The sequence below is a fragment of the Grammomys surdaster genome, unplaced genomic scaffold (genome assembly GCF_004785775.1).
Source record: "Grammomys surdaster isolate TR1022 unplaced genomic scaffold, NIH_TR_1.0 126546, whole genome shotgun sequence".
NCBI classification, from domain to species: domain Eukaryota; kingdom Metazoa; phylum Chordata; class Mammalia; order Rodentia; family Muridae; genus Grammomys; species Grammomys surdaster.
In genome coordinates this window covers 1,383,183-1,405,786 of record NW_021621338.1, presented here as the reverse complement: position 1 = coordinate 1,405,786, position 22,604 = coordinate 1,383,183, and the positions used below count along the sequence as shown (strand labels likewise).

Here is a 22,604-nt window from a genome sequence, read left to right as displayed (position 1 = left end):
TAGCCTGTACAATTCAATGAGGCCTTGTCTCAAAATAAATAAAAGGTTTTTTAATGGGGAGCTATGGATGTAGCGTAGTGGTGGAGTGCTTGGTGTGGCGTGAGTCAAGCCCTAGATTTTGTCTTTAAGCACAGATATATTTTCAGTGACAATGTTTGGGAGACCTGTTATTAGGACAATCTGTAGCTTAGCTATGAATAGAGGTGTGTATGACCACTGTTTCCAAATAGCACATGGTTAACGGTGTAAAGGTGGGATCTCTGAGTTCCAGGCCAGCTTGGTCTACAAAGCGAGTTCCAGGACAGACAGGGCTGTTAACACAGAGAAAGCCTATCTCAAAAAAAGCAAAAGAAAAAAGAAAAAAAAAGTGCATGAGTGAGGGCCACTGTAGTTTTTATAACTTCTGTGATTTAAATTATTTTCCAAAGAAAATTGTGAGGAAAAAGAATTCACAATTTGAATGATTTCCCTAGCCCCTCCCCTTGACCTCTCCATAGATTTTAATTCTGCTAATTCAGTGTTGCATTTAGATTTTTTTTTTTAAATGAAGGAAATGTAACAGTTATCTAGGAAAAGACAATGAGTGAATCTGAGCTTTCTTTGGAAGTTATGGATGTGAAATATCTCTGTGATTTTTCTAGTTTCTGATATTCCGAGAGATCTGGAGGTCATCGCTTCCACTCCCACCAGCCTGCTCATCAGTTGGGAACCCCCTGCTGTCTCTGTGCGCTATTACAGAATCACCTACGGAGAGACAGGTCTGTTCATTGTGGGTCAGTTCCCTCCTAGGGGATCAGGGTCTGGGTGGGTAACTTGGAAATCTAACCGTGGGTAGAGCAGTAAATGCTAGAAATGCTAGCAGGCCCATTTAGAAAATCTCTCTCTTTTTTTTTTTTCTATCCAAAAATGCATGGGAGCTATGTTTAGTTGATTATAAAATGAGGTTTAAATGTTGTTTATACACTGCAGCTAGGGTGGGAAGCAGAACTTTGAGAAAAAAAGTTCATATATTCACAAATATTATCATTGGTAATTCTCAACTATTTTTGCTTTTCATTGTTCTCTGTATTTAACAAATTCTGTTAACACACAAATTCTGTATTTAACAAGTTCTGCTAATGTCCTTCATTCCATTTTAGGTTCAGTAAGCCACATTTTTATCCCCTTTTTCTATTTAATTTAAAATAATTAAAATATAATTACATCATTTCCTCTTTCCCTTTCCTTTTCCAAACTGTCCCACGCCCTTCTCCCACCACTCCTTCCCAATTTCTTGGCCTCTTTGTCTTACCATTACACACACACACACACACACACACACACACACACACACACAGAGTGCATGCACATCCAACAAATATGTATAAATACAGCCTCCCGAGTCTGTTTAGTATTGCGTATATGGACGATTTTAGGGCTGACTACTTGGTATTTTATTATCAAATAGGGAGCTCATTCCTGGGGATTTCTTCCCCTTTTGCCTGTTAATCTGCAACTCAGTGACATTTTAACCCAGGGATGTTAAAATGACATTAGCTCGAGAGGTCTCCTGGTTTTATATACTTATCAGGGCTTACTACTCACATCAATATACTTGGCTGTTGAGGCTGAGTTAAAGCAGCCACTCCTTATGAGGGAGCCTGCACGCTGCAGTGATTTACATACTGCTTTCAGTGTGTTAATAATACTGGAGTAACTCCTGGCTCCTCAAATTCTCTGCTAACTCCTTTCGTACAGGAGGAAATAGCCCTGTCCAGGAGTTCACTGTGCCCGGAAGCAAGTCCACAGCAACCATCAACAACATTAAACCAGGAGCAGACTACACCATCACCCTGTATGCTGTCACTGGCCGTGGGGACAGTCCAGCAAGCAGCAGGCCAGTTTCCATCAATTATCAAACAGGTACCGGTTTCTCTTCTGGGGTAACACAGGGTTATTTATAAAGATGGTTATCCCCGTATTCATCCAAGGTATTTTCTTCACTGTGCAATTGATTTTTCTTTAGTTTTGTGTGATGCCAGCGATCAAAAACAGCATCTCATATATATGTATATATATGTATATATATATATGTGTGTGTGTGTGTGTATGTGTGTGTGTGTGTGTGTATATATATACATATATATCAAGTGCTGTATCACTGAACTACATCCTTGACCCTGATTTATTTTTCTTAATAAAACAAAAGCCTGTAGCTAACAGCACCTACAAGTAACAGAATCTTGAGACAAATGTACAAAGAAGACCTCAAGAGCAGACATTTTTGTCTGTGATTGAAACTGCTACAGCCATGTATCTGCAATAGACATAGGGGGCATGTAGAAAATGACTGGATGGGTCGACTGATTAGGAGACAAAAGCCTGCCTGAGATGTAGTGCTTTGTTTGTGGAATGAAAGAATCAGGTTGCAAATAGTTGTAATAGTGTCTGGATGCATGGCTTCCCTTCTTCAAGCTAACCCCTTTATTCTTGTCAAAAGAACTACCTGCAATACATTAATAGAAGCAAAAGATCATCTGCATACACACTAGATCTAAAGGCCAGGGCTTATCCAGTTCTGCCCCCAAGGACTGGGACGTCACTGCGTTCTTTTGTACTTACAGAAATTGACAAGCCATCCCAGATGCAGGTGACCGATGTCCAGGACAACAGCATTAGTGTCAGGTGGCTGCCTTCAAGTTCTCCTGTGACGGGTTACAGAGTGACCACCACTCCCAAAAATGGCCTAGGACCATCAAAAACTAAAACTGCCAGTCCAGGTAAGAAGAACCAGCATGTCACACCTAGCAAGATAAACATGGTAGGAGCTCAGAAGTTCCCATTTGGAGTGTCCTATGTGGTGTGTGTCCGGTGCTCCTATTCACGGGACTATTGCCAGCTCAGTTCACTGGACAAGTTAGTGTTCATGTATTTCAGGTCTTATTTTCTTTATACTGTCTTGTGTAATATGGACTATTTAAATCCTTAGTCACTAGGAAGAGAAGGCTGTACTGATGTTGTAGATCCTTCTAGATCAGATGTTCTTATTATATAAAATGGCTTGCAAGATCTATGGTCTCAAGGCAGTTTCTTAAGATCAATTTAATTTCTTCTTTTCAAGAATAGCTTCATCAATTTGGGGGGCATCATGTTAAGTTGTAAAGCTTATTCTTGAATGTGATTTTACTGCGGTATGCTAAATATTTTTTTTGAGACAGGATCTCATGACATCTGTGCTGGCCTTGACTGTACTACGTAGGCAAGGATGATGTTAACTTCTGATCTTCCTGTCTGTACCTCCTAAGTGCTAGTACTATAGACATACAGTTTACTGTGCTGCTGGGTATTGAAGCCTGGGTTTGTTTATGGGAACAGCATTCTAACATCTAAGCTGTGCTCCCCGTCCCCAATTTTGTCATTTTTCCTGAGAGGAAACAGGCATCTGATTCTCCCAAGTGAAATGGATGTTTAATGATTATTCTGCAAATGAAAATCATAGGCTCAGCACCTGCTTTTCATTGAGCTCTTAGGGGTGGCTCGGGTGGCTCGGGTGGCTCTATAGACCTGCAATTGCCTCTCCTTCCTTTTCAGATCAAACAGAAATGACCATTGAAGGTTTGCAACCCACAGTGGAGTATGTGGTTAGTGTCTATGCTCAGAACCGGAATGGAGAAAGCCAGCCTCTGGTTCAAACTGCAGTAACCAGTACGTAACCAATTCTACTTCCAAAGTCGTATTGTTCTCGGGTGTCCTGATGTGTCCCTCCCATCCCCCCTGCACATCTCGTGCTGTTGTATACAGGGAAAGACAATGTGTCAGCTGGCTCATATCTTAAGATGAGTCCTTGGCCAACATTTTTTTCTTCTTGGTGCCACAGCGAGCTTGCAGGAAAAATCACTGTAGTGTCTGCCGTGCTTTGAATCGCCTCCTTCGCTTCAATAGCCTCAGCAAAATCTTATTTGCTTTTAGCAAGTCTATGAACTATTTCTCCAGGACCTACTTTTTCTATGACTGGATGGTACCGTTGACTGTAGTATGCCCCAAGAAGTGCTTATGTTTGAAGAGCTGTGGCTGGCTCAGCCTTTTAATATAAAGACTTAATAGAGGGGGAAAAAAGAATCTAAGATGAATTTAAGGCTTGAAAAATCAACTTTACCATTTCCAAGATATAGAAAATCCAGGTCCTTGAGACTAACATCACATTACAGAATCAAATCTAGAATATCTTTAAATTGATACAAATAAATTTCCTTTGTGGAGATTTTTTTTTCCGGGGTGTCTACGTAGCTCACACACACCTTGTTTTAATAAGTAACGTGACACTGCATACGCTAAGCCTCAAAAAAAAAAAATGAAAAACCCTTTTAAGCAAATGTGAAGTAACTTTCTGTTTTAATAGTGTGATAATTGGAATTTAATTCATCAAAGAAAATGGTATCCGCAGAACTGCTCTGCATGGTATAAAAATCTGCTTGTTTCACAACTTGCTTTTCACATAACCTCTTACCATTAATTTGCCTAACAGACATTGATCGCCCTAAAGGACTGGCATTCACTGACGTGGATGTCGATTCCATCAAAATTGCTTGGGAAAGCCCACAGGGGCAAGTTTCCAGGTACAGGGTGACCTACTCGAGCCCTGAGGATGGAATCCATGAGCTTTTCCCTGCACCTGATGGTGAAGACGACACTGCAGAGCTGCAAGGCCTCAGGCCGGGTTCTGAGTACACAGTCAGTGTGGTTGCCTTGCACGATGATATGGAGAGCCAGCCCCTGATTGGAATCCAGTCCACAGGTATATCGTTAACCGCACCGCCTGGGTGCTTATGGGAGCAGTGGCTTTATGCCTTGCTGACGTTATACTTTTACTGGGCTCTTGATTCCCACCTAAGGGAGAGTAGAAAAATGCCCTCAAGGTCTTAGAAAGGGCCCTCTTTAACGAGGAGTGGAAGCAAACAGTGAAAGTCAGGTGATACTTAGTAAACCTAAGTCTAATAACGAGAAATTTAAAGTAGCTAAGCATATATGTACAAATATATTAAATATGTATATTTAAAGATTATAAAGCAAGACATTTGAAGATACTAAATTGTGGATTATTTCCTAAGTGACACACCTCTGTTGGTGACCCTTCCTCTCCACACATGAAGGAAAGAAGTCTAGAATCATAGAACTTACTCTGAGAATTGACCCTAAGCCAGGCATTTTCTTGCAACATGATCAAAGAACAAACACATGGGTAAGATCTCCCCTGGCTAGTTATCCTGCGCTGGGCCTTCATTTGCTTAAAGGATTATGATCCAGATGCACAGGGCAGAGCCATTAGGACAAATGCTTCCTACAGTCCTTTATCCTCTCGTGCTTTCCTTCTGGAGCATGGTTGGAATGCTCAAAGCATATAGAGGTGACAGTCTGTGTTACTGCTCTCTGCTTCTCTTTCTTGCCTCTATTGTGAACCAATTTTCTTCTTATGCTGCGCCGCAGAGAATACTTCAAATTTCGCAGTGATATCTGCCGTGGGATCCAAATGCAAGAGGCAATAAAACCAATTCTATCTCTTGGATGGAATACTCTGTGAAATGGTTTCCCATACAAAGATAATATATATAGAAAAAGGGGGCCATTACTCATCTTTTTCATACAAATGAAAAAAAAAATCATTTCTAATGACTAATAAGGGAATTCAACTCTTGATTTCTAAAGGGGTAGAGGGATAAGACCCGAAGTCTCCTGGAGTCCTGGCATTTACCCAGGTGTTTCCAGTGGTTCAGAGAATTGCCAGTATAAAACACTCGTCTGGTGTCTCCATTTTTATTACTTGTTTGGGCTGACTCTCTGCTGGGCCAGGGAGTCCACCAGTCCCTACAAGAACAATCCATTCTCCTTTTTAAATTTTGCTTTATTTCCCTTTTCCTCGTTCCCTATAAGATAACCTTTTAACCAATGACCATCCTGACAGCCATTCCTGCGCCAACCAATCTGAAGTTCACTCAGGTGACACCCACCAGCTTGACTGCTCAGTGGATAGCGCCCAATGTTCAGCTCACTGGCTACCGAGTGCGGGTGACCCCGAAGGAGAAGACAGGACCAATGAAAGAAATCAACCTTTCTCCAGACAGCTCATCAGTGATTGTATCAGGGCTCATGGTAAGAAGTGAGCGTCCATCTGTGGAGCAAGGAAGTAGGTCATTCCATAGCGTTTATCAGGAGCAATCTCATAGTGAACCTAATGTGCTTTCCTTCCACCATCAAATAAGCTTGTCATTCTATTCATAAAAGAATAGAATTCTTTTATGTTGACCTAGGATTTTCTAGAGAAACTAAGATGACTATTGGATTAGAATGGTGTAAATAGCTTTGGATTTCATGCAGGTCTTTGACAGAAATATTCTGCTTTTTTTGTTTTTTAAAATTGGTATTCTGTGGGGAGCAATTTCTATATCCACTCTGACTTAGTTTATGGTTGTTATGTATGAGTGGTGTTTCCTTGGCAAGAAGCATTCTCCAGTTAGTACCAATGTAACGTGGCACTACCCTCATTAAAACATTTGAAAATCAGCCAGGTATACTTTAATCCAAGGAGGCATACATAATAAGTGGTGGATCTCTTGAGTTCGAGGCCAGCCTGGTCTACGGAGCGAGTTCTAGGACAGCCTTCAAAAAAAAAAAAAACCCTGCCTCAAACAAGCAAGGAAATAATATTTAAAACTCTTTCTAGGCATGCAGAAATTAGCTAGGATCCCTATAAGGGCTTAATGCACATCTTAACACAAGACCAGTTCCAAGGGAGGCAGCAGAAGTGAGGTCAGAGACAGAATAGAAACTTTCTCTTGCTTTTCTGTGATCAGAAAAAAGCAAAACATGATTTACACCTGTCAGATCATAAAGGCAAAAGAAAAAATAAACTAATACTGATTGTTTTTTCTTATTCTTACTACCACTTGTGGATTGCTTGGTCTTAACCCCTGAGAACATTTTAAAATTCACTTAATTTAAATGTGTTGTCAATCACAGGTAAAAGTGAGGTTGCTCTGGGAACCAGAAGTGTTGGGGTTTGCTGGGTATACAGATGGACTTTTATAATCACTGCATTTCTCTAATGCTTTGGTAGGACTCCAGGCTTCATGCAACACCATTGCCAAAGCTTCTCATATCCTTCTTTCCAGGTGGCCACCAAGTATGAAGTCAGTGTCTATGCTCTCAAGGACACACTGACAAGCAGACCAGCTCAGGGAGTTGTCACAACTCTGGAGAGTGAGTAGTCCGATGTTTTAATACTGACAGACCCTGAGTGTAAGTGAAAATGAAAGATCTTTAAATTAAACCACTGACTTAACCATAGAATTTGGAAATTCATAGAATAGCTTATCGTTTCGGGAACCCACTTTGTATGCCATCCAGAAAATGGCCCACTGAATCAAAAATGGAATCACTTCCCTGTGTTGTGTTGGTGCCGATGGGTTAGAACTCACAGCTGGTTTACGCTGTACTGGTGAGGGTCAGTATTCATAGAGTTCAGTGTGGGAAAGATGAACTGGCTTCTGCCACAGGAAATACAAGGCTAAATTAGGTCTATGGTCTAGTCTATTGATGCTTAATCACCTATAGAATGATTAACATGTGAAGCCTTATAGAAATGACAGAACACTAGTCACCTATACATTATTACTAATTGTCTATATTATAATTCCTACCGTACATTCTCACATATCAATCATTGTGACTCTTGTTTGACATATTTCTAGACACTACAGTGTCAGCCCTGGGAGCTACTGATAGTATTTAGAAAGCTTTTCCATCTCTTCAAAGGAAAGTCCTGAGAATGAACATTTTCCTATTTCCTCAGTACCGTTAACCTATCTTTCTGATGTCAAAGGGCGTAACCTACACATTATTAGACGGTGTATTTCCTGAAGTGGATGTATTTGTGTAATGAGGGCTCATTTTAAAATATCAGAACCTTACATACATGAGCCAAACATGCATTAATCTCTAGCTCTGCTTCTATGCAGATGTCAGCCCTCCAAGAAGGGCCCGTGTGACAGACGCTACAGAGACCACCATCACTATTAGCTGGAGAACAAAGACGGAGACAATCACTGGCTTCCAAGTCGATGCCATCCCAGCCAATGGCCAGACCCCAGTTCAGAGGACCATCAGCCCGGATGTCAGAAGCTATACTATTACAGGTCAGTGCACGCCTGTGTATGCCCCTGCAGGATAGACTGGCTTGTTAGATATTCTGGGTCTAGTATTAAGAATGTCATCACCATTCCACGATCCTGTTGACTTTTGTTTGACCTATAAATCTCATTCACACAATTCATTGTTTCATAAAATGTTCATTATTGTTTAATGAAAACCTGCATACCTATAAGTCATATGCAGGAGTCTGAGGCAGGGGGATGTGAGTTTGAGACCAGACATAGTGAAACCCTATTTTTTAAAAAAAAGTTAATACAGAGAACATAAAGATATAAAATAGTAACATATAGTTCTTAGCATTAGCATGCCCAGGTTTTTAAAAGCATAATGAAATTTATACTTACAAACAGCACTACATATAATAAAGATGGAAGCTGTAATCAGAGATGATTCAGTATCAGGACATGCGTGAGCTTTTAAAATGGGCTTCTCGTTAATAGTGACCTGTCCACACCATGAAGCACTTTACGCTTCCCCTGTGAACTGTTTCTGGCATGGTACAGGAGTCAAGGCAATTGTCGGCAAGCATGAGAACTCCGTGTGGAGTAAGAATGGATTAGAAAGGTGTGTCTTTTCAACTTCCAGGTTTACAGCCGGGCACTGACTACAAGATCCACCTGTACACGCTGAACGACAATGCCCGAAGCTCTCCTGTGATCATCGATGCCTCCACTGGTAACTACGCTTTCTGTGGAGGAAATGTCAACTGGTGCATATTGTAATCAGCCGTGTAAACTTTAGAAACAGCCAGGGAGCTGGAATTTCCATGTTCTAGCTCCCGAGACTCTCGGGTTCTCTTCCTCCTCTGTTTGCTAGGCACAACTGTAAGATTAGTTTCATGGCCATTCACTTTCTAAGGTGTCTCTTTGCTTGCCTTTCAGCCATTGATGCGCCCTCCAACCTGCGGTTCCTGACCACCACACCCAACTCCTTGCTGGTATCATGGCAGGCACCTCGTGCCAGGATTACTGGCTACATTATCAAGTATGAGAAGCCTGGATCCCCTCCCAGAGAAGTGGTCCCTCGGCCCCGCCCCGGTGTCACAGAGGCCACCATCACTGGTATTGCTTCCCTTAATCATAGATACCCCAAATCTATAATACTCCCCAATTGTGTCTTTGATGCTATTTCGTGAGAATGAGGTGCCCAGACTCTAGATGTTCGTTTTAGGGACAGTAGTGTTCTCAAGAGGTATGAGTGACTGAGCATGTAATTTCAGTGCTGTCATATGACACAGCTATGATGTACGACCCTCTGATGTAAATTCTTCATTATTTTTGCCACCCTCCTCCCAAATAAGATAAATTGTATATATAGTATCTCCTGGATGTTGAAGTCCCTAAAACACAGAAGTATAAGGAGATCACAGCTTCTTTGTTGCATTTATGGAACAAGAAAATAAAGAGTCTGATATGGGAAGGCTTAAGCAGGAGACTTCCTAACTTTTGCTCTGTCACTGACAGCTGTCCATGATTAGGTCTAAATAGAAGTCTGAAGTCTCTGACAATCTCTCCCAAATGTATATGTTCCACTGGCAGACTACTGCATAGTTTATCTATAGGCTGAAAGAATCCTCTAGAAAGTCTACCAGGAAACTGCTCATTCAAGTGTCAGCTGAGGTTGTAAGATGATAAACTGGCCGACCGGCCTTTGGGTGCGCAGTGTAGGTGAACAAGAAGTGAAGCTGATCTCCCCCTTAAGACTTCACAGACAGCCGAGAGGAATGCTTACTCCCCAGTAGCCTCTGCTGAGCCGATAACTGGCCATGCCTGCCAACGTAACAAAATGGCTGTGTTTCTCATCAGGTCTAGAGCCAGGAACCGAGTACACCATCTACGTCATTGCCTTGAAGAACAATCAGAAGAGTGAACCCTTGATTGGGAGGAAAAAGACAGGTAAAGACTCATAACAGTGGTTGGTTTGCAGGGTGAAGTTCTCTACGTTTTGACACATCTCTCATGGGTTTTTTTCCCTAGCAGAATGGCTTATATATTGTACTGTTGGGCAGGAATCACCTAACATGCTCTAAAAATATCTGGTTCATTTATTTTCCTATAACCTTTAGCCTCTTTTACCTTGCAGAAATTCAAACCAGATAGTTTGAATTGGAGGTCGGGGGGAGCTTTTAAATGGTGGGAGTAAAACCTTTCTGATTTGTCCAGATTTATTTATTATTTGATTCCTGAACTTCAACTATTTCAATTAGTTGCAAAGGCTTAATTGCAGCAGAGTTGGCTTTCTGTGGGGCTCAGCGGTTCAAAGCTTTGTCTGTATGAGAATTTATACTAACATTTTTCCCCCATCTAAACTATGAAGAAATCTGTGAGAAAAAAAAAATCAAGATTTTCTTCTATAGAGTGTTTTGTGATTTGAGAACCGCTGGTTGTCTGGGAGCATTGATCGGGTTGATTGACATCAAGTTGTTGCCTGGATTGACGGTGATTGGTTGCTTCTTTGAGCTTAACGCGCTTTGCTTTTTTGGCTCTAACCTCTCTTGGCTAGATGAGCTTCCCCAACTGGTTACCCTACCACACCCCAATCTTCATGGACCAGAGATCTTGGATGTTCCCTCCACAGTTCAAAAGACCCCCTTCATCACCAACCCTGGGTATGACACCGAAAATGGTATTCAGCTTCCTGGCACAACCCACCAACAACCCAGTGTTGGGCAACAAATGATCTTTGAGGAACATGGCTTTAGGCGGACTACGCCACCCACTGCGGCCACCCCCGTCAGGCTTAGGCCAAGACCATACCTGCCGAATGTAGATGAGGAGGTCCAAATCGGTCATGTTCCCAGGGGAGACGTAGACTACCACCTCTACCCTCATGTTCCGGGGCTCAATCCAAATGCCTCTACAGGACAAGAAGCTCTCTCTCAGACAACCATCTCTTGGACGCCATTCCAGGAGAGTTCTGAGTACATCATTTCATGCCAACCTGTTGGCACCGACGAAGAGCCCTTACAGGTATATTACAGCCCTTGTAGGTATCTCTCTATGTAACTGTGTCATCCAGAAGCAACCAAAACTTCATGTCAGATGTCTGGCCTCCCAGGAGAGATGCTATAACTCTGGTTGGGAGTTGTTTGACTGTTTTCTCATTGTGACTCAGAGAGCCTCACTGAGCTTGACTCAGTAGAGAAAATAAAATTATTTTTATTATTGTCATACACTGGAGACTACTTAGTGAGATGGATAAAACAATGATCTTAGGAAGAAAAGGAAAAGTAATTTATATGAGGTTTGAAATGCCACCCTTGGTGTCTGTCCTTGAAGAGTCACGTTATCTGTTATGTGTCAGGACTAGGTGAAGCTTGGGTACCAGCTGTTATAAGAGATTGATTCTCCAAAACTCTCTTCTTTAATTTGTCCCACAGGTGCTAGAATCAATTTTTATTGTATTATTTTTAGAAAGTGGCAGAAATTTTAAAATTGACTGTACCACAGGACATTTATTAGCTTAGAAACTTCAGTCTGGGGATGTGCCAGTATTTTAGGAAAACCCAAGTTCTACTGTGTTGGCAACTTGCATGGCACATGCTGTCCATCTGTGGTGCTCATATTTATGAAGGGGGTTTTGCCAAGAGTTCTAGTGCCCACAAGATTCAGAGGAGGTTGGTATAGCTGAGGGTTTCTGGGAATTGTGGAACACCTAGGTAGAAAAAATCTAGCAGAAATAATGGTTCTTTCTTTTAAATTATTCTTTTAATAATGTTTTATGTACATTAGTGTTTTGAGTGCATGTATGTCAGTTTGAGGATGTCAGAAGTCCTGGAACTGGAGTTACAGGCAATTGTGAGCTGCCATGTGGGTGCTGGGAGTTGAACCCAGGTCCTCTGGAAGAGCAGTCAGTGCTTTTAACCACCAATCCATCTCCCCAGCCCCAAAATGATGGTTCTTTACACTCATTTAATATCTCATCTTGACTGGGTAGGAATGCTGTGTATACCTGTTTGCTCCCTTTGTCATTTTTAAATGGGAGTGGGGAATTACTTATAGACTAGGGAAGTTATCACTGTAATGATAATGCCTATTTCTCATTGTAATGCTTTCTCCCTGCTTTGGATGAATAGTTCCAAGTTCCTGGAACTTCTACCAGTGCAACTCTGACTGGCCTTACCAGAGGGGTCACCTACAATATCATAGTGGAGGCACTGCAAAACCAGAGGAGGCACAAGGTTCGGGAAGAGGTTGTTACTGTGGGCAACACTGGTAGGTACACTGCTGGCCTGTTCTAGCATATGCTTCTTGCTGGATCATCTCAGAGAAGGCTTGCTCTATTGTTCCTGGTTGTCTTTGAACTTAGGAAAATAAGACTACACAACAGTCAGAAATGTCCCCTTATGTAATACCAACATGTGTATGATTGACAGGATGCCGAGCCTGGGAGGGACATTAATATTTTAGTCTAATACATTTTGCCCTTCCTATTGAGGATCCAGTTAATAGAGGCAGTGGTTTCTTGGTACCTTTTACTATTCTCTCATCCTGTACCCAAATAGAATACCCATAAATAGTCCTCCTTGACAATGTTAAGTGATGCATTAGGTTTTGTTCCTAATGTAAAACAATACCAATATTGCCCCTTTCTTTCCAAAGAGCTCCCCATTCCAAATTTCTATTTTATATACTTTATTTTCTTCTTTTTAGATGTACTTATTTTAATGTTATGTGTGTGGGTGTTTTGCCTGCATGTATGTGTGCAATATGCATACAGCACCCATGGAGGCCAGAAGAGGGCGCCAGATCCTCTGGAACTGGAGTTATAGATGGTTGGTAATTAACATGTAGGGCTACTCAGTGCTCTTAACTACTGAACCATCTCTCCAGCTCCTTTATATGTGTCTTAACACACACACACACACACACACACACACACACACACATACACACACATGTCATGTTATATACATGCAAGCTCTTAATAAAGGTTAAATGGCCATCATACAAACTTAGTAAAGATTAAATGTGTCCCATGCAAAATCTTCATAAAGATGAAAAACCGCCATACAACATTTTAATAAAGGTTAAATATAGTTAATCCTGAAAAATCGTAATAAAGGTTGAATGACCTTGACTCTTTTGTGTATCCTCTGAAAAATCTTTTGAAGCCAGTGGTGTGTCATTTGGCTTTTTAAGTTGCAATAGCTAAAGATTCACCAAGGAGCATGAGTTAGGGACTAACTGAGACTGTGGATCCCGAGTCTTCTTACACTGTAAGGGTTCACTCCCACTTCTTCTGGGGAGCAGGACTCTTGGGTAGGACCACTTACTTCTTTTCAGTCTCCTTCCTCTGAGAAAAGACTGCCAGTTCACTTGTAAACTTAGACGTTGCCACGTGTGGCAATGCAGAAGTGGGCAGATCCTGTGTGCCATCCACAGTAATTAGCATTTGCCTTTTGTGGTTTCACTCATAAATCCCAGTTGAAAGAGTTTTTTTTTTTTTTCAAAAGCATAGGGGTTTTGTGGTTTTCCACAACGTTTTCTTGAAGGGAAGGGGTATGTTTCAGACAGAGTCCTACTGTATAGTATACTGTGTGTATATAGTGTGCTGGACTGGAACTGCTACATAGTCAGGCTCCATGATGTTAGAACAGACTCTTAGATACTTTAAAACAGTGAATCCCCATGAGAGTTTCAGCCTCTTTGTTCTCTTTCCAACTCATGAGTCCATTCGTGTCCTTACTTACCAGGTCCTCTTGGTTTCAAAACATTTTAGACTTTTTAGTTCTTTCAGAATGATGGCTTTTAAAATATTAGGCATTTCAAATATTGATTGCATTTGCACTTTTGAGTTTTTCCACTATTAAAAAAAGCTATCTACACATAAGATTTAAAGTCATAGTAAGTTAGCTTATTTAATATTTAGAGAATAACTCCGTGTGCACTTTATTTATACAAATTATATCTTATTTATTTGCTATAAATGGGTATTGATGTTTTACCTGTATGTATGTCTGCACAATATGCATGCTTGGTGCCCATGGAACACAGAAGATATATCCAACCCAAAGTCCTGTGACTAGAGTTATTATAGACAGCTTTGAGACACCATGTGGGTGCTGAGAACTTAAGCTAGTTTCTCTGGAAAAGCAAACATTGGTCTTAACCACTGAGCTATCTCTCCAGCCCTTGATTAGTTTTTTAAAACAATTTTTAATTTTTTTTAATTCTAAAAATAAAAACTTCTAAAACAGAGGGGTGAAATCTTGAAGTCCACTGAGGCCTTTTTACTTATTCCTAAGTCTTCTGCACCATGGTGATTTCTCTTACTTGAAGAATCTAGTTTTACAGTAACCATAAGATTCTAGATTTTCAAACTATTTTGCAAAAGAAATGCTACAATGTAGGTAAAGATTGCATTATAATGTTATTATATTAAAAGGTTAAGACTTTTACTATAGCAAAGCATGATATCTAACAATAATTATTAATTGCTGGCTAACAATAGTTAGTGAGTAGTTTCTGCATAATGATGATGGGCCAGTGCTTTCATTTCTTGGTTTCATGTGGCCTTTACAAGATCCCAAATAATGGGGGTATTTATATTACTATCCCATAATAGATGAGGAAAGGGACGCACACAGATGTTAATTTGCTCGATACTCGGTTCTCTTGGAGAAGCATCATTGTCCACATTCTTAGCTAGTTAAAATGTCTGAGGATTTGTTTCATGTCATGAGAAACAGATATCCCAGGGCAGTGGTGGTGCACGCCTTTAATCCCAGCACTTGGGAGGCAGAAGCAGGCGGATTACTGAGTTCAAGGCCAGACTGGTCTACAGAGTGAGTTCCAGGACAGCCAGAGATATACAGAGAAATCTTGTCTCCAAAAACCAAAAACCAAAAACCAAAAAAAAAAAAAAAAAGATATCCCAAGAATTATTTGAAACAGAAGGAAGATATTCTTTGACCCTGCTGTGGCACGTGCCCGTTGGCTACATCAAAGTTGCTGATGAGAATATCTGTCTTATTAGTGGTGCTAGATTAGGTCACAATATACAGTACATCCGTTTCTTCATCAATAACCATCAATAAAATGTCTTTTCCTGTTTTTTCTTTCTCTTCCTTTTCTTAATAGTCAACGAAGGCCTGAACCAACCTACAGACGACTCATGCTTTGACCCTTACACGGTTTCCCATTACGCGATTGGAGAGGAATGGGAGCGGTTGTCTGACTCTGGCTTTAAGCTCACATGCCAGTGCTTGGGCTTTGGCAGTGGTCATTTCAGATGCGATTCATCTAGTGAGTAGCTTGCATTCTCCATCCACTTACTCTTCCATCTCTTCTGGTCTCATGCCATGCGTTCGCACTAGTTGGCCACGGAGGCATGTTTGGCAGACATGGGCTCTTCCAAACATGATGCAAACAGAAGTATACTGTTTGACTCAAAGTAACATTTTGCATCATAGAAGGATGATGGGAAATTTTACTTGTGGAATATGACTGCATTTCAAGAGTTGTGTACTAATCCAACTATTCCTCAAAAATATATTTGTAGTTGACCTTTACATATGCACTGTGGGACACTAATGCCCTTATGTAGACACATATGCACACACACATGAAAATCAATAAATGTAAAAAATGTTAAGATCAACTTTCACTGGAAAATATTTGAATTTCAAATTTTAAAGAGGTTAATTTTTTTAATTATTAGTGAAAATTTCCCTAAGAATTATCAATATGTCTAGAGTTTTAGTATTGGAATATATAACCATTTATTCTTTGTTTGTAGAGGTATAATTATTATTAGCTCTAGCGGTTTTTGTGTCTTTTTATGTGTTAATCTTATGTAATAGACATAGGCTTATGGACAATTATAGATCCTATATTTCATGGAATGATATTTAACAGATCTCAAAAGTTTTTTCTGTAACATTTTCCTTTACTTTTACATGAAATCGCAAAATCCAGATTGAAAATTTAAAATCAAAAAGTGTTTTCAATATGTGTAGAGCCCAGTGGGCAGTACGCCATGCTGGAGTTTATGGGAAGGATACCATTTGGCATCGACCAAGTGGTTTTTCAGTTCAGAGAGTGAACTACATTGAAGTTTGCATGTTTTTTTATAAGTCTGTGCTTGGTTGCAAATGTGGAAGTATACAATAACTTTATCTGTGAACCTTTGACTCAATGATCTTTGCTGAAAATGTCATAACTGCCGTATACATTTGCTTATGGTTTAAGGAAGGCTGAACTGTTGAACTGGAATAGCGACTGCTCTGTAAGAGTGTCGTAAGTGAGCTCTGTTTAGCATAAATCTTAGTGGTTAAGAGGCAGTTTACATATGATGTTAGACACAGCTCGAGGTGACTAGATACTTCTCAGCACTCATCTATTTGTACAAGCCTGATTCACTCATTTGTCGTTATTTTGTTGGTTGTTATATTTTTGTTTGTTTTTCATTTATATGAATCAGGTGGTAACAAGTGTTCTCTCTTTAATCTGTTTGCTTGTTTGCTTATTTTTATCGTTGTTTTATGAGACAGGGTTTCTCTGAATAACCCTGGCTGTGGTACACTCAGTTTGTAGACCAGGCTGGCCTCAAACTCAGAGATTGCCTTCCTCTCCCTCCACAGTGCTGGGAGTGAAGGCGTGCATAACCACGCCTGGCCTCTCTTTAATGTTTAATTAAACTGTTTTGTATCTAGGATCTCTGTAAACCCAAAACATATTTTTTAATTTTCCAGTTTAATTTTTCATAATTGTAAAATTTAAAAGGAGCCAAATGAATCACTGGTTGGTCCTCTGAAATGATTTTGGTGGTAGTGTTGAATCTTAACACTGGCCTGGAAAATATTAAATGTTATGGTGAAGAAATGCTTCATCATAGGAAATGTGATCTTGGACTTCCCACTCCATATGGATTCCTGTCCTGTCCCAGTGTTCTGCCCATCCTGGGAGTCAGAACATGAGTAACTCTCTGCCTGTGATGCTCCTACCTTGCAGAATGGTGCCATGACAACGGTGTGAATTACAAGATTGGAGAGAAGTGGGATCGTCAGGGTGAAAATGGCCAGCGGATGAGCTGCACGTGTCTCGGGAACGGAAAGGGAGAATTCAAGTGTGATCCCCGTACGTCATCCTAGCATTGGTTTCTAGACCTTTACTACTCCCATGGTCCTAACTGAGCCAAAACACTCATTTATGGGATAGGATGGGCATGGTGGGCTTGTCAGTCTCGTGGTTGGGAAGTCAGTAGCTTGCTTCAGAAGTAAATTGTGACTGAATGTCCTGTCCGAGCATTTTAGTACTCTCACAACCTGAGCATTTTGGTCCTCTGCAGTGAAACGTTATATAGACTCAGTTTTTAAAATATGACTTCAGTCTTTCCATCTGGTCTACTGTACCAAGGCTTTGGAACATCTTGTGAGTCACCTAAGTTGATGAGATTTGGCCTGTGCTCGTTCAGGTTGAGGACTGGTGCATCAACTTGAATCTACATGATTGTCCTTGGTCTTACAACCATTTCTGATATGTGCCCATATGCAGATGAAGCAACATGTTATGATGACGGGAAGACCTACCATGTAGGAGAACAGTGGCAGAAGGAATATCTCGGAGCCATTTGCTCCTGCACATGTTTCGGAGGCCAGCGGGTAAGAGTAGTTGGCATTTAGATAATGCACAGAGGAGGCTCCAACATGGATGTGCTGTGTGCACAGGTGGGCCTTGCCTCTTATGAAGAGTCCCTAAGATGGGTATCTTAGTTAGGGTGTCATTGCTGTGAAGAGACACCCTGGCCAAGGTAACTTTGATAAAGGACAACATTTAATTGGGGCTGGCTTACAATTTCAGAGGTTCAGTCCATTATCACCATGGCAGAAAACTTGGCAGTGTCTAGGCAGACATGATACGCTAGAAGGAGCTACAGGTGTTCTGCATCTTGATCTGAAGGCCAGGAAAAGACTGTCTTCCACAAGCAGATAGGAACAAGCTCTCTCCTGCAGTGGGCAGAGCTTGAACATAGGACCTCAAAGCCCACCCCACAGTGATTCACTTCCTCCAACAAGGCCACACCTACTCCAACAAGGAGTGCCACTTCCCATGGGCCAAGTATATTCAAACCACCACAATGGGTCTATCCCTCCCCAGTTGATAATAGCTTCAGCACCTTCTCCCATGACTAAAATTCTCAAGCTGTCCTGTTTGTCCTCACCTGAAGTGTAGCACTAAGCTTCTAGCTCTGTGCTGATGGACTAGCATCTAAGTGGCAGTATTGCTCACATTTTTAAGAATACTGTGATCTAAGAAAATGCCACTATTTTTGAGCCCTTGCTCAATCTAAAAATAGTTCCCTTATTATCACTCTAATACTGAGCTAAGTAATAATAGACAAACAGGGAAGAGTGGCCGAGGCTCTTAATGATATACTTGGAGACAGTAAATTAGCATACCCTGCCAAGCCAAGCTAATCACAGGAGAATTTGACTAATACAGTTCTGGATGGGCTGCAATCAGCAAGAAGTCTTCATAGACGAAAAGAGAAACATAAACCAACCACCTGGGGTTTAGGATAGCTATCAAGTGGGGAGGGAAGGAAGCAGAGACAGCATACTTCCTGGCCTAGGAAGAGCTGGCCCAGTGAGGCAGCCCTTCCACTGAAATCTTTTGGTAAGGAATTAGATTTGAGGAGGAAGAGAACTGTGGAAGACTGGGAAAGTCATTACTTAAGCCATTAATTCTCAGTCATTTTTAATGTATGCCCTTCTTCAATATAACAACAATTTCCACTCCATCTTTCAATTATTGAAATCTCAAAATGACTGTTAACTTAAATGTGGTGGCACACATCTTTAATCCCAGCACTTTGAGGAGTCAGAGGCAGGCAGATCTCTGAGGGCAGAGCACGTTCAGGATACCCAGGGCTACACAGAGAAACCTTGACTCAAGAAACAAAACAAACAAAGAAGGTAAAAGATCGGGCAGGTCCCACAAGTCTTCCCCTGACCCCCACATATGCTGGGGCACATGTGTGTATGTACACATATGCAAATAACTGCTTAACTTTTTAGAAATTAAATTGTTATATAAAGGGCTTGACCTTAAAGGGTCCCCAATGCACAAGATGCACAAGAAATAATGCCCCCACCCCCCACAGTGAAGTTTACCAGTTAATGCTACTGGCATTCACCAATGATTAAAGTAGCGTCATGGAAAATAGCCTTTTAAAAAATGAATCCAGGACCTGGAGAGATGGCTTAGTGCTTAAGGGACTGGGGGCCTGGACTTGGTTTCTCTCTTCACATGGTCCATGACATCCAGTCCCAGAAGAACTGATGTCCTCATCTGGCTTCCTTGAGCACCAGGCACACATGGTGCACAGACGTACATGAAGGCAAGCACTTATTACATAAAATAAAAACATATGATACATCTGTTTTTAAAAGAAAAATGGGCAATTAGTGTGGCCACAAGAAAGATTCTGTGTATCATCAGAACCTTCTTAGATCTGGGGCAGCCTATGGGATTAGCAATCTCATTTTATCCATTATTCATGGAGTGAACTGTCAGTCCCTGTCTGTCTGTCTCTTTCTCAGACAAACACATAGAAGCAGATCATAAAACTCAGTCACCATGGTCTTTGTTGAGTGACTTTGTTGGGAAGTAGGTTTTGGTCTTTCTTTAGTACTTCCTTGTTCCTTATGAACATGAATCTCTTTGAGTAATGCCTGCCTCTAAAGTTCTGAAACATTATGGTGGTGATTGTTAGGGTTTTATACGAAAGGATCTTGATTGCTTCTGTAAGCAGACCTTATGGAAAATAGGCTCTTAAATGGGGAAACAATGTCAAAAATGTTTAAATGATTCTGTAAGAAAGTGATTGTAGAATTTATTTATTTTTGAGACAGAGTCTCTCTGATATGTAGCCCTGCCTGTCCTGGAACTTGCTATGTAGACCAGCCTGGCCTTCAACTCACCTGCCTCTACTGCCACCACTACCCAGTGGCCTTATTTCTTAATTTTTTTTTCAAATATAATTGTAAAGTCTCGTTAGTAGTCTCATTAGATGGCTAGCTACCTGAACTCCCCCAGTCTGTGAACTTTAAGGGCTACTTTGTCCCAAGAGTGCCCCTCTTTTTATGTCTTTCTTAGTATCCATTTCCCCTAGGGTTTCTGCTTGGTGACATCATTTGCCTCATCAGCTCCAGTTTTCCCTCCTCCCAGCTCAGGAGCAATGAGAAAGCAAATTTGTGCCTAGCAAACCTCAGGAAGAAGCATAGGTGCACTCTGATGTCTTCCTGTACCCCATCCCATCTCTGGCCAGAGCTAAGGCTATAGGTTAGGGAGGTTTCAGATGGGACTGGAAAGAGAATATGGCCGGGTACCCAATTCTACCTGGGGCCCACTGTGCCCTTTCTACCTCCTTCAAGCATTCCTCTCCTGTGGATTTGTTCCTTTACCAGAAAGTGATGGAATTTGTCCACAGGCTCTCAAGTCATGTTCAGAGCCATAGGGTCTGTGAGAAACCTTCCACCTAGAGCAGAAAGCCTACCAAGGAGGAAGTTGGGGCCAAAGATGAGTAGAGAAAAAAAAAAGTGAAGATATTTCAGAAGAAAGAAAAGCATATGTAAACAGATTAATAAGCCAATATATATTCTAAGTTACAACTGCACACAGGCATCATTGAAGCTTCCTGATTAACTGGTTATCCTGCCAGTGGGCAAGAGCTGAAATTCTTTAACTCAAGCTCTAAGTTGTGATATTTGCAGGTTATCAGAAACTCTATTTAACTTTGTGTCTCTCCTCTCAGGGTTGGCGCTGTGACAACTGCCGCAGACCCGGGGCTGCTGAACCCAGTCCCGATGGCTCTACTGGCCACACCTACAACCAGTATACACAGAGATATCATCAGAGAACGAACACTGTAAGTGTACACATATTCCCCATGCCTCTGCCTGCTTGCAGTCAGGGTCATAGTATAGAGTCGGTGGACAGATGCTTTTCTTGAGTGAACCAAATGAGTTTTATTTGGAGAGAAGTCTTTTGTTCCTAGTTCAGTCCTCAGAACCCATGTAAAAAAGCTGGGTGCTGTGGCAAGTGCTTATAATCCCTTCACTGAGAAGGTAGAAATGGGGTGTTGGGGGAGTGTCCCTGGGGCTGTCTAGCCAGCCATTGTAGCCTCATTAATGAGCTTCGGGCTCGTGAACAAGGTGGACAGCATCTGCATGATTGAAGTTAACTACTGGCCCCTTATATATACAAAGTCTTATGAATGAATTATAACTTATTATAATTTACAAGATTCCTAAGCATTGTCTGTTGCTCAGTACATTGCTAGTCTTTTGAAACTAGATAGCTATCCTTTCTAATAAAACACCTATCATACATCCCCAGCCCCTCCGCCCAACACACACTTTTGTTTTTCAGAGTATTTGCTACTAATTCTTGTTTTGCTTGTATTTTGACAGAATGTAAATTGCCCCATTGAATGCTTCATGCCGTTAGATGTGCAGGCCGACAGAGACGATTCCAGAGAGTAATCTTTCCAGCCCAAACCAACAAGTGTCTCTCTACCAAGGTCAATCCACACCCCAGTGATGTTAGCAGACCCTCCATCTTCGAGTGGTCATTTCACCCTTAAGTCTTTTGCTCTGGAGTCAAGTTCTCAGCTTCTGCTCAACGTACAGCTAGCTTCTCCAAGCATCACCCTGCCGGATGTTTTGAGACTTCTCTCCTAAATGGTGACAGCTGGTTGCCCTGCTCTGCTTCAGGGTATTCAGTACTGCTCAGTATTGTTTAAGAGAATCAAAAGTTCTTGTGATTTGGTCTGGGATGGATAGGAAAACACAGGTAGCCAACCAAGATGAAACGTACTGAATGATAGTTCCCAAGATCTTGAGCAGGAAAGTTACCCAGACACTTCTGCTTTCTTCTGCCACCAGGCCTGCAGCACTGTCAGGAGGCATGTCCTGTGGCTGTGTGTTCAAACACCCCACAGGACTCACATTGTCCCAACAATTCAAATTGCCTAGAAATATCTTTCTCTTACCTGTTATTTATCAATTTTTCCCAGTATTTTTATACGGAAAAAATTGTGTTGAAGACACTTTGTATGCAGTTGATAAGAGGAATTCAGTATAATTATGGTTGGTGATTATTTTTATATGTACATGCCAACGCTTTACTACTGTGGAAAGACAAGTGTTTTAATAAAGATTTACATTCTATGATGTGGAGGTCATTTCTGTTTTTTCAACATCATGTATTTGGAAAGAAAAATCATCATCTTCATGAGTGTACTTTTTCTTTTCAATTCAACAAGCATTTGAAGAGCCATTGTGTTGGCCTGGGCGTGGTTTCTGCACATGATCCCCTTCCTGGCCTTACAGAAGTACTGATACTTTTTGTCAGTTCGTGTCCTCGGTTGTGGTATTGCCTTACCAGATTTAAATGGATTCAAATGTGTTCTAA

General features: G+C 41.2%; 1 protein-coding gene across 6 annotated transcripts in view; it reads left to right on the top strand.

The window, feature by feature from the left end:
• Fn1 (fibronectin 1) overlaps positions 1-22,363 on the top strand; it is a 66,455-nt gene extending 44,092 nt beyond the window's left edge. The window contains exons 28-45 of one of the 6 annotated variants that reach the window (XM_028760568.1): positions 642-758; positions 1,738-1,902; positions 2,604-2,759; positions 3,571-3,684; positions 4,505-4,774; positions 5,939-6,126; positions 7,146-7,233; positions 7,992-8,168; positions 8,770-8,859; positions 9,066-9,245; positions 9,990-10,079; positions 11,047-11,153; positions 12,260-12,398; positions 15,267-15,431; positions 17,139-17,264; positions 17,682-17,788; positions 20,944-21,057; positions 21,602-22,363. In XM_028760568.1, coding sequence (XP_028616401.1) covers positions 642-758; positions 1,738-1,902; positions 2,604-2,759; positions 3,571-3,684; positions 4,505-4,774; positions 5,939-6,126; positions 7,146-7,233; positions 7,992-8,168; positions 8,770-8,859; positions 9,066-9,245; positions 9,990-10,079; positions 11,047-11,153; positions 12,260-12,398; positions 15,267-15,431; positions 17,139-17,264; positions 17,682-17,788; positions 20,944-21,057; positions 21,602-21,673 — 2,465 coding nt within the window. In that variant the 3' untranslated portion in view covers positions 21,674-22,363. Of the gene's footprint in view, positions 1-641; positions 759-1,737; positions 1,903-2,603; positions 2,760-3,570; positions 3,685-4,504; positions 4,775-5,938; positions 6,127-7,145; positions 7,234-7,991; positions 8,169-8,769; positions 8,860-9,065; positions 9,246-9,989; positions 10,080-10,686; positions 11,154-12,259; positions 12,399-15,266; positions 15,432-17,138; positions 17,265-17,681; positions 17,789-20,943; positions 21,058-21,601 lie in introns of all 6 variants that reach the window. The other 5 variants (XM_028760567.1, XM_028760566.1, XM_028760565.1 and 2 more) reach the window with 5 other exon arrangements.
• The last annotated feature ends 241 nt before the right edge of the window (positions 22,364-22,604 follow it).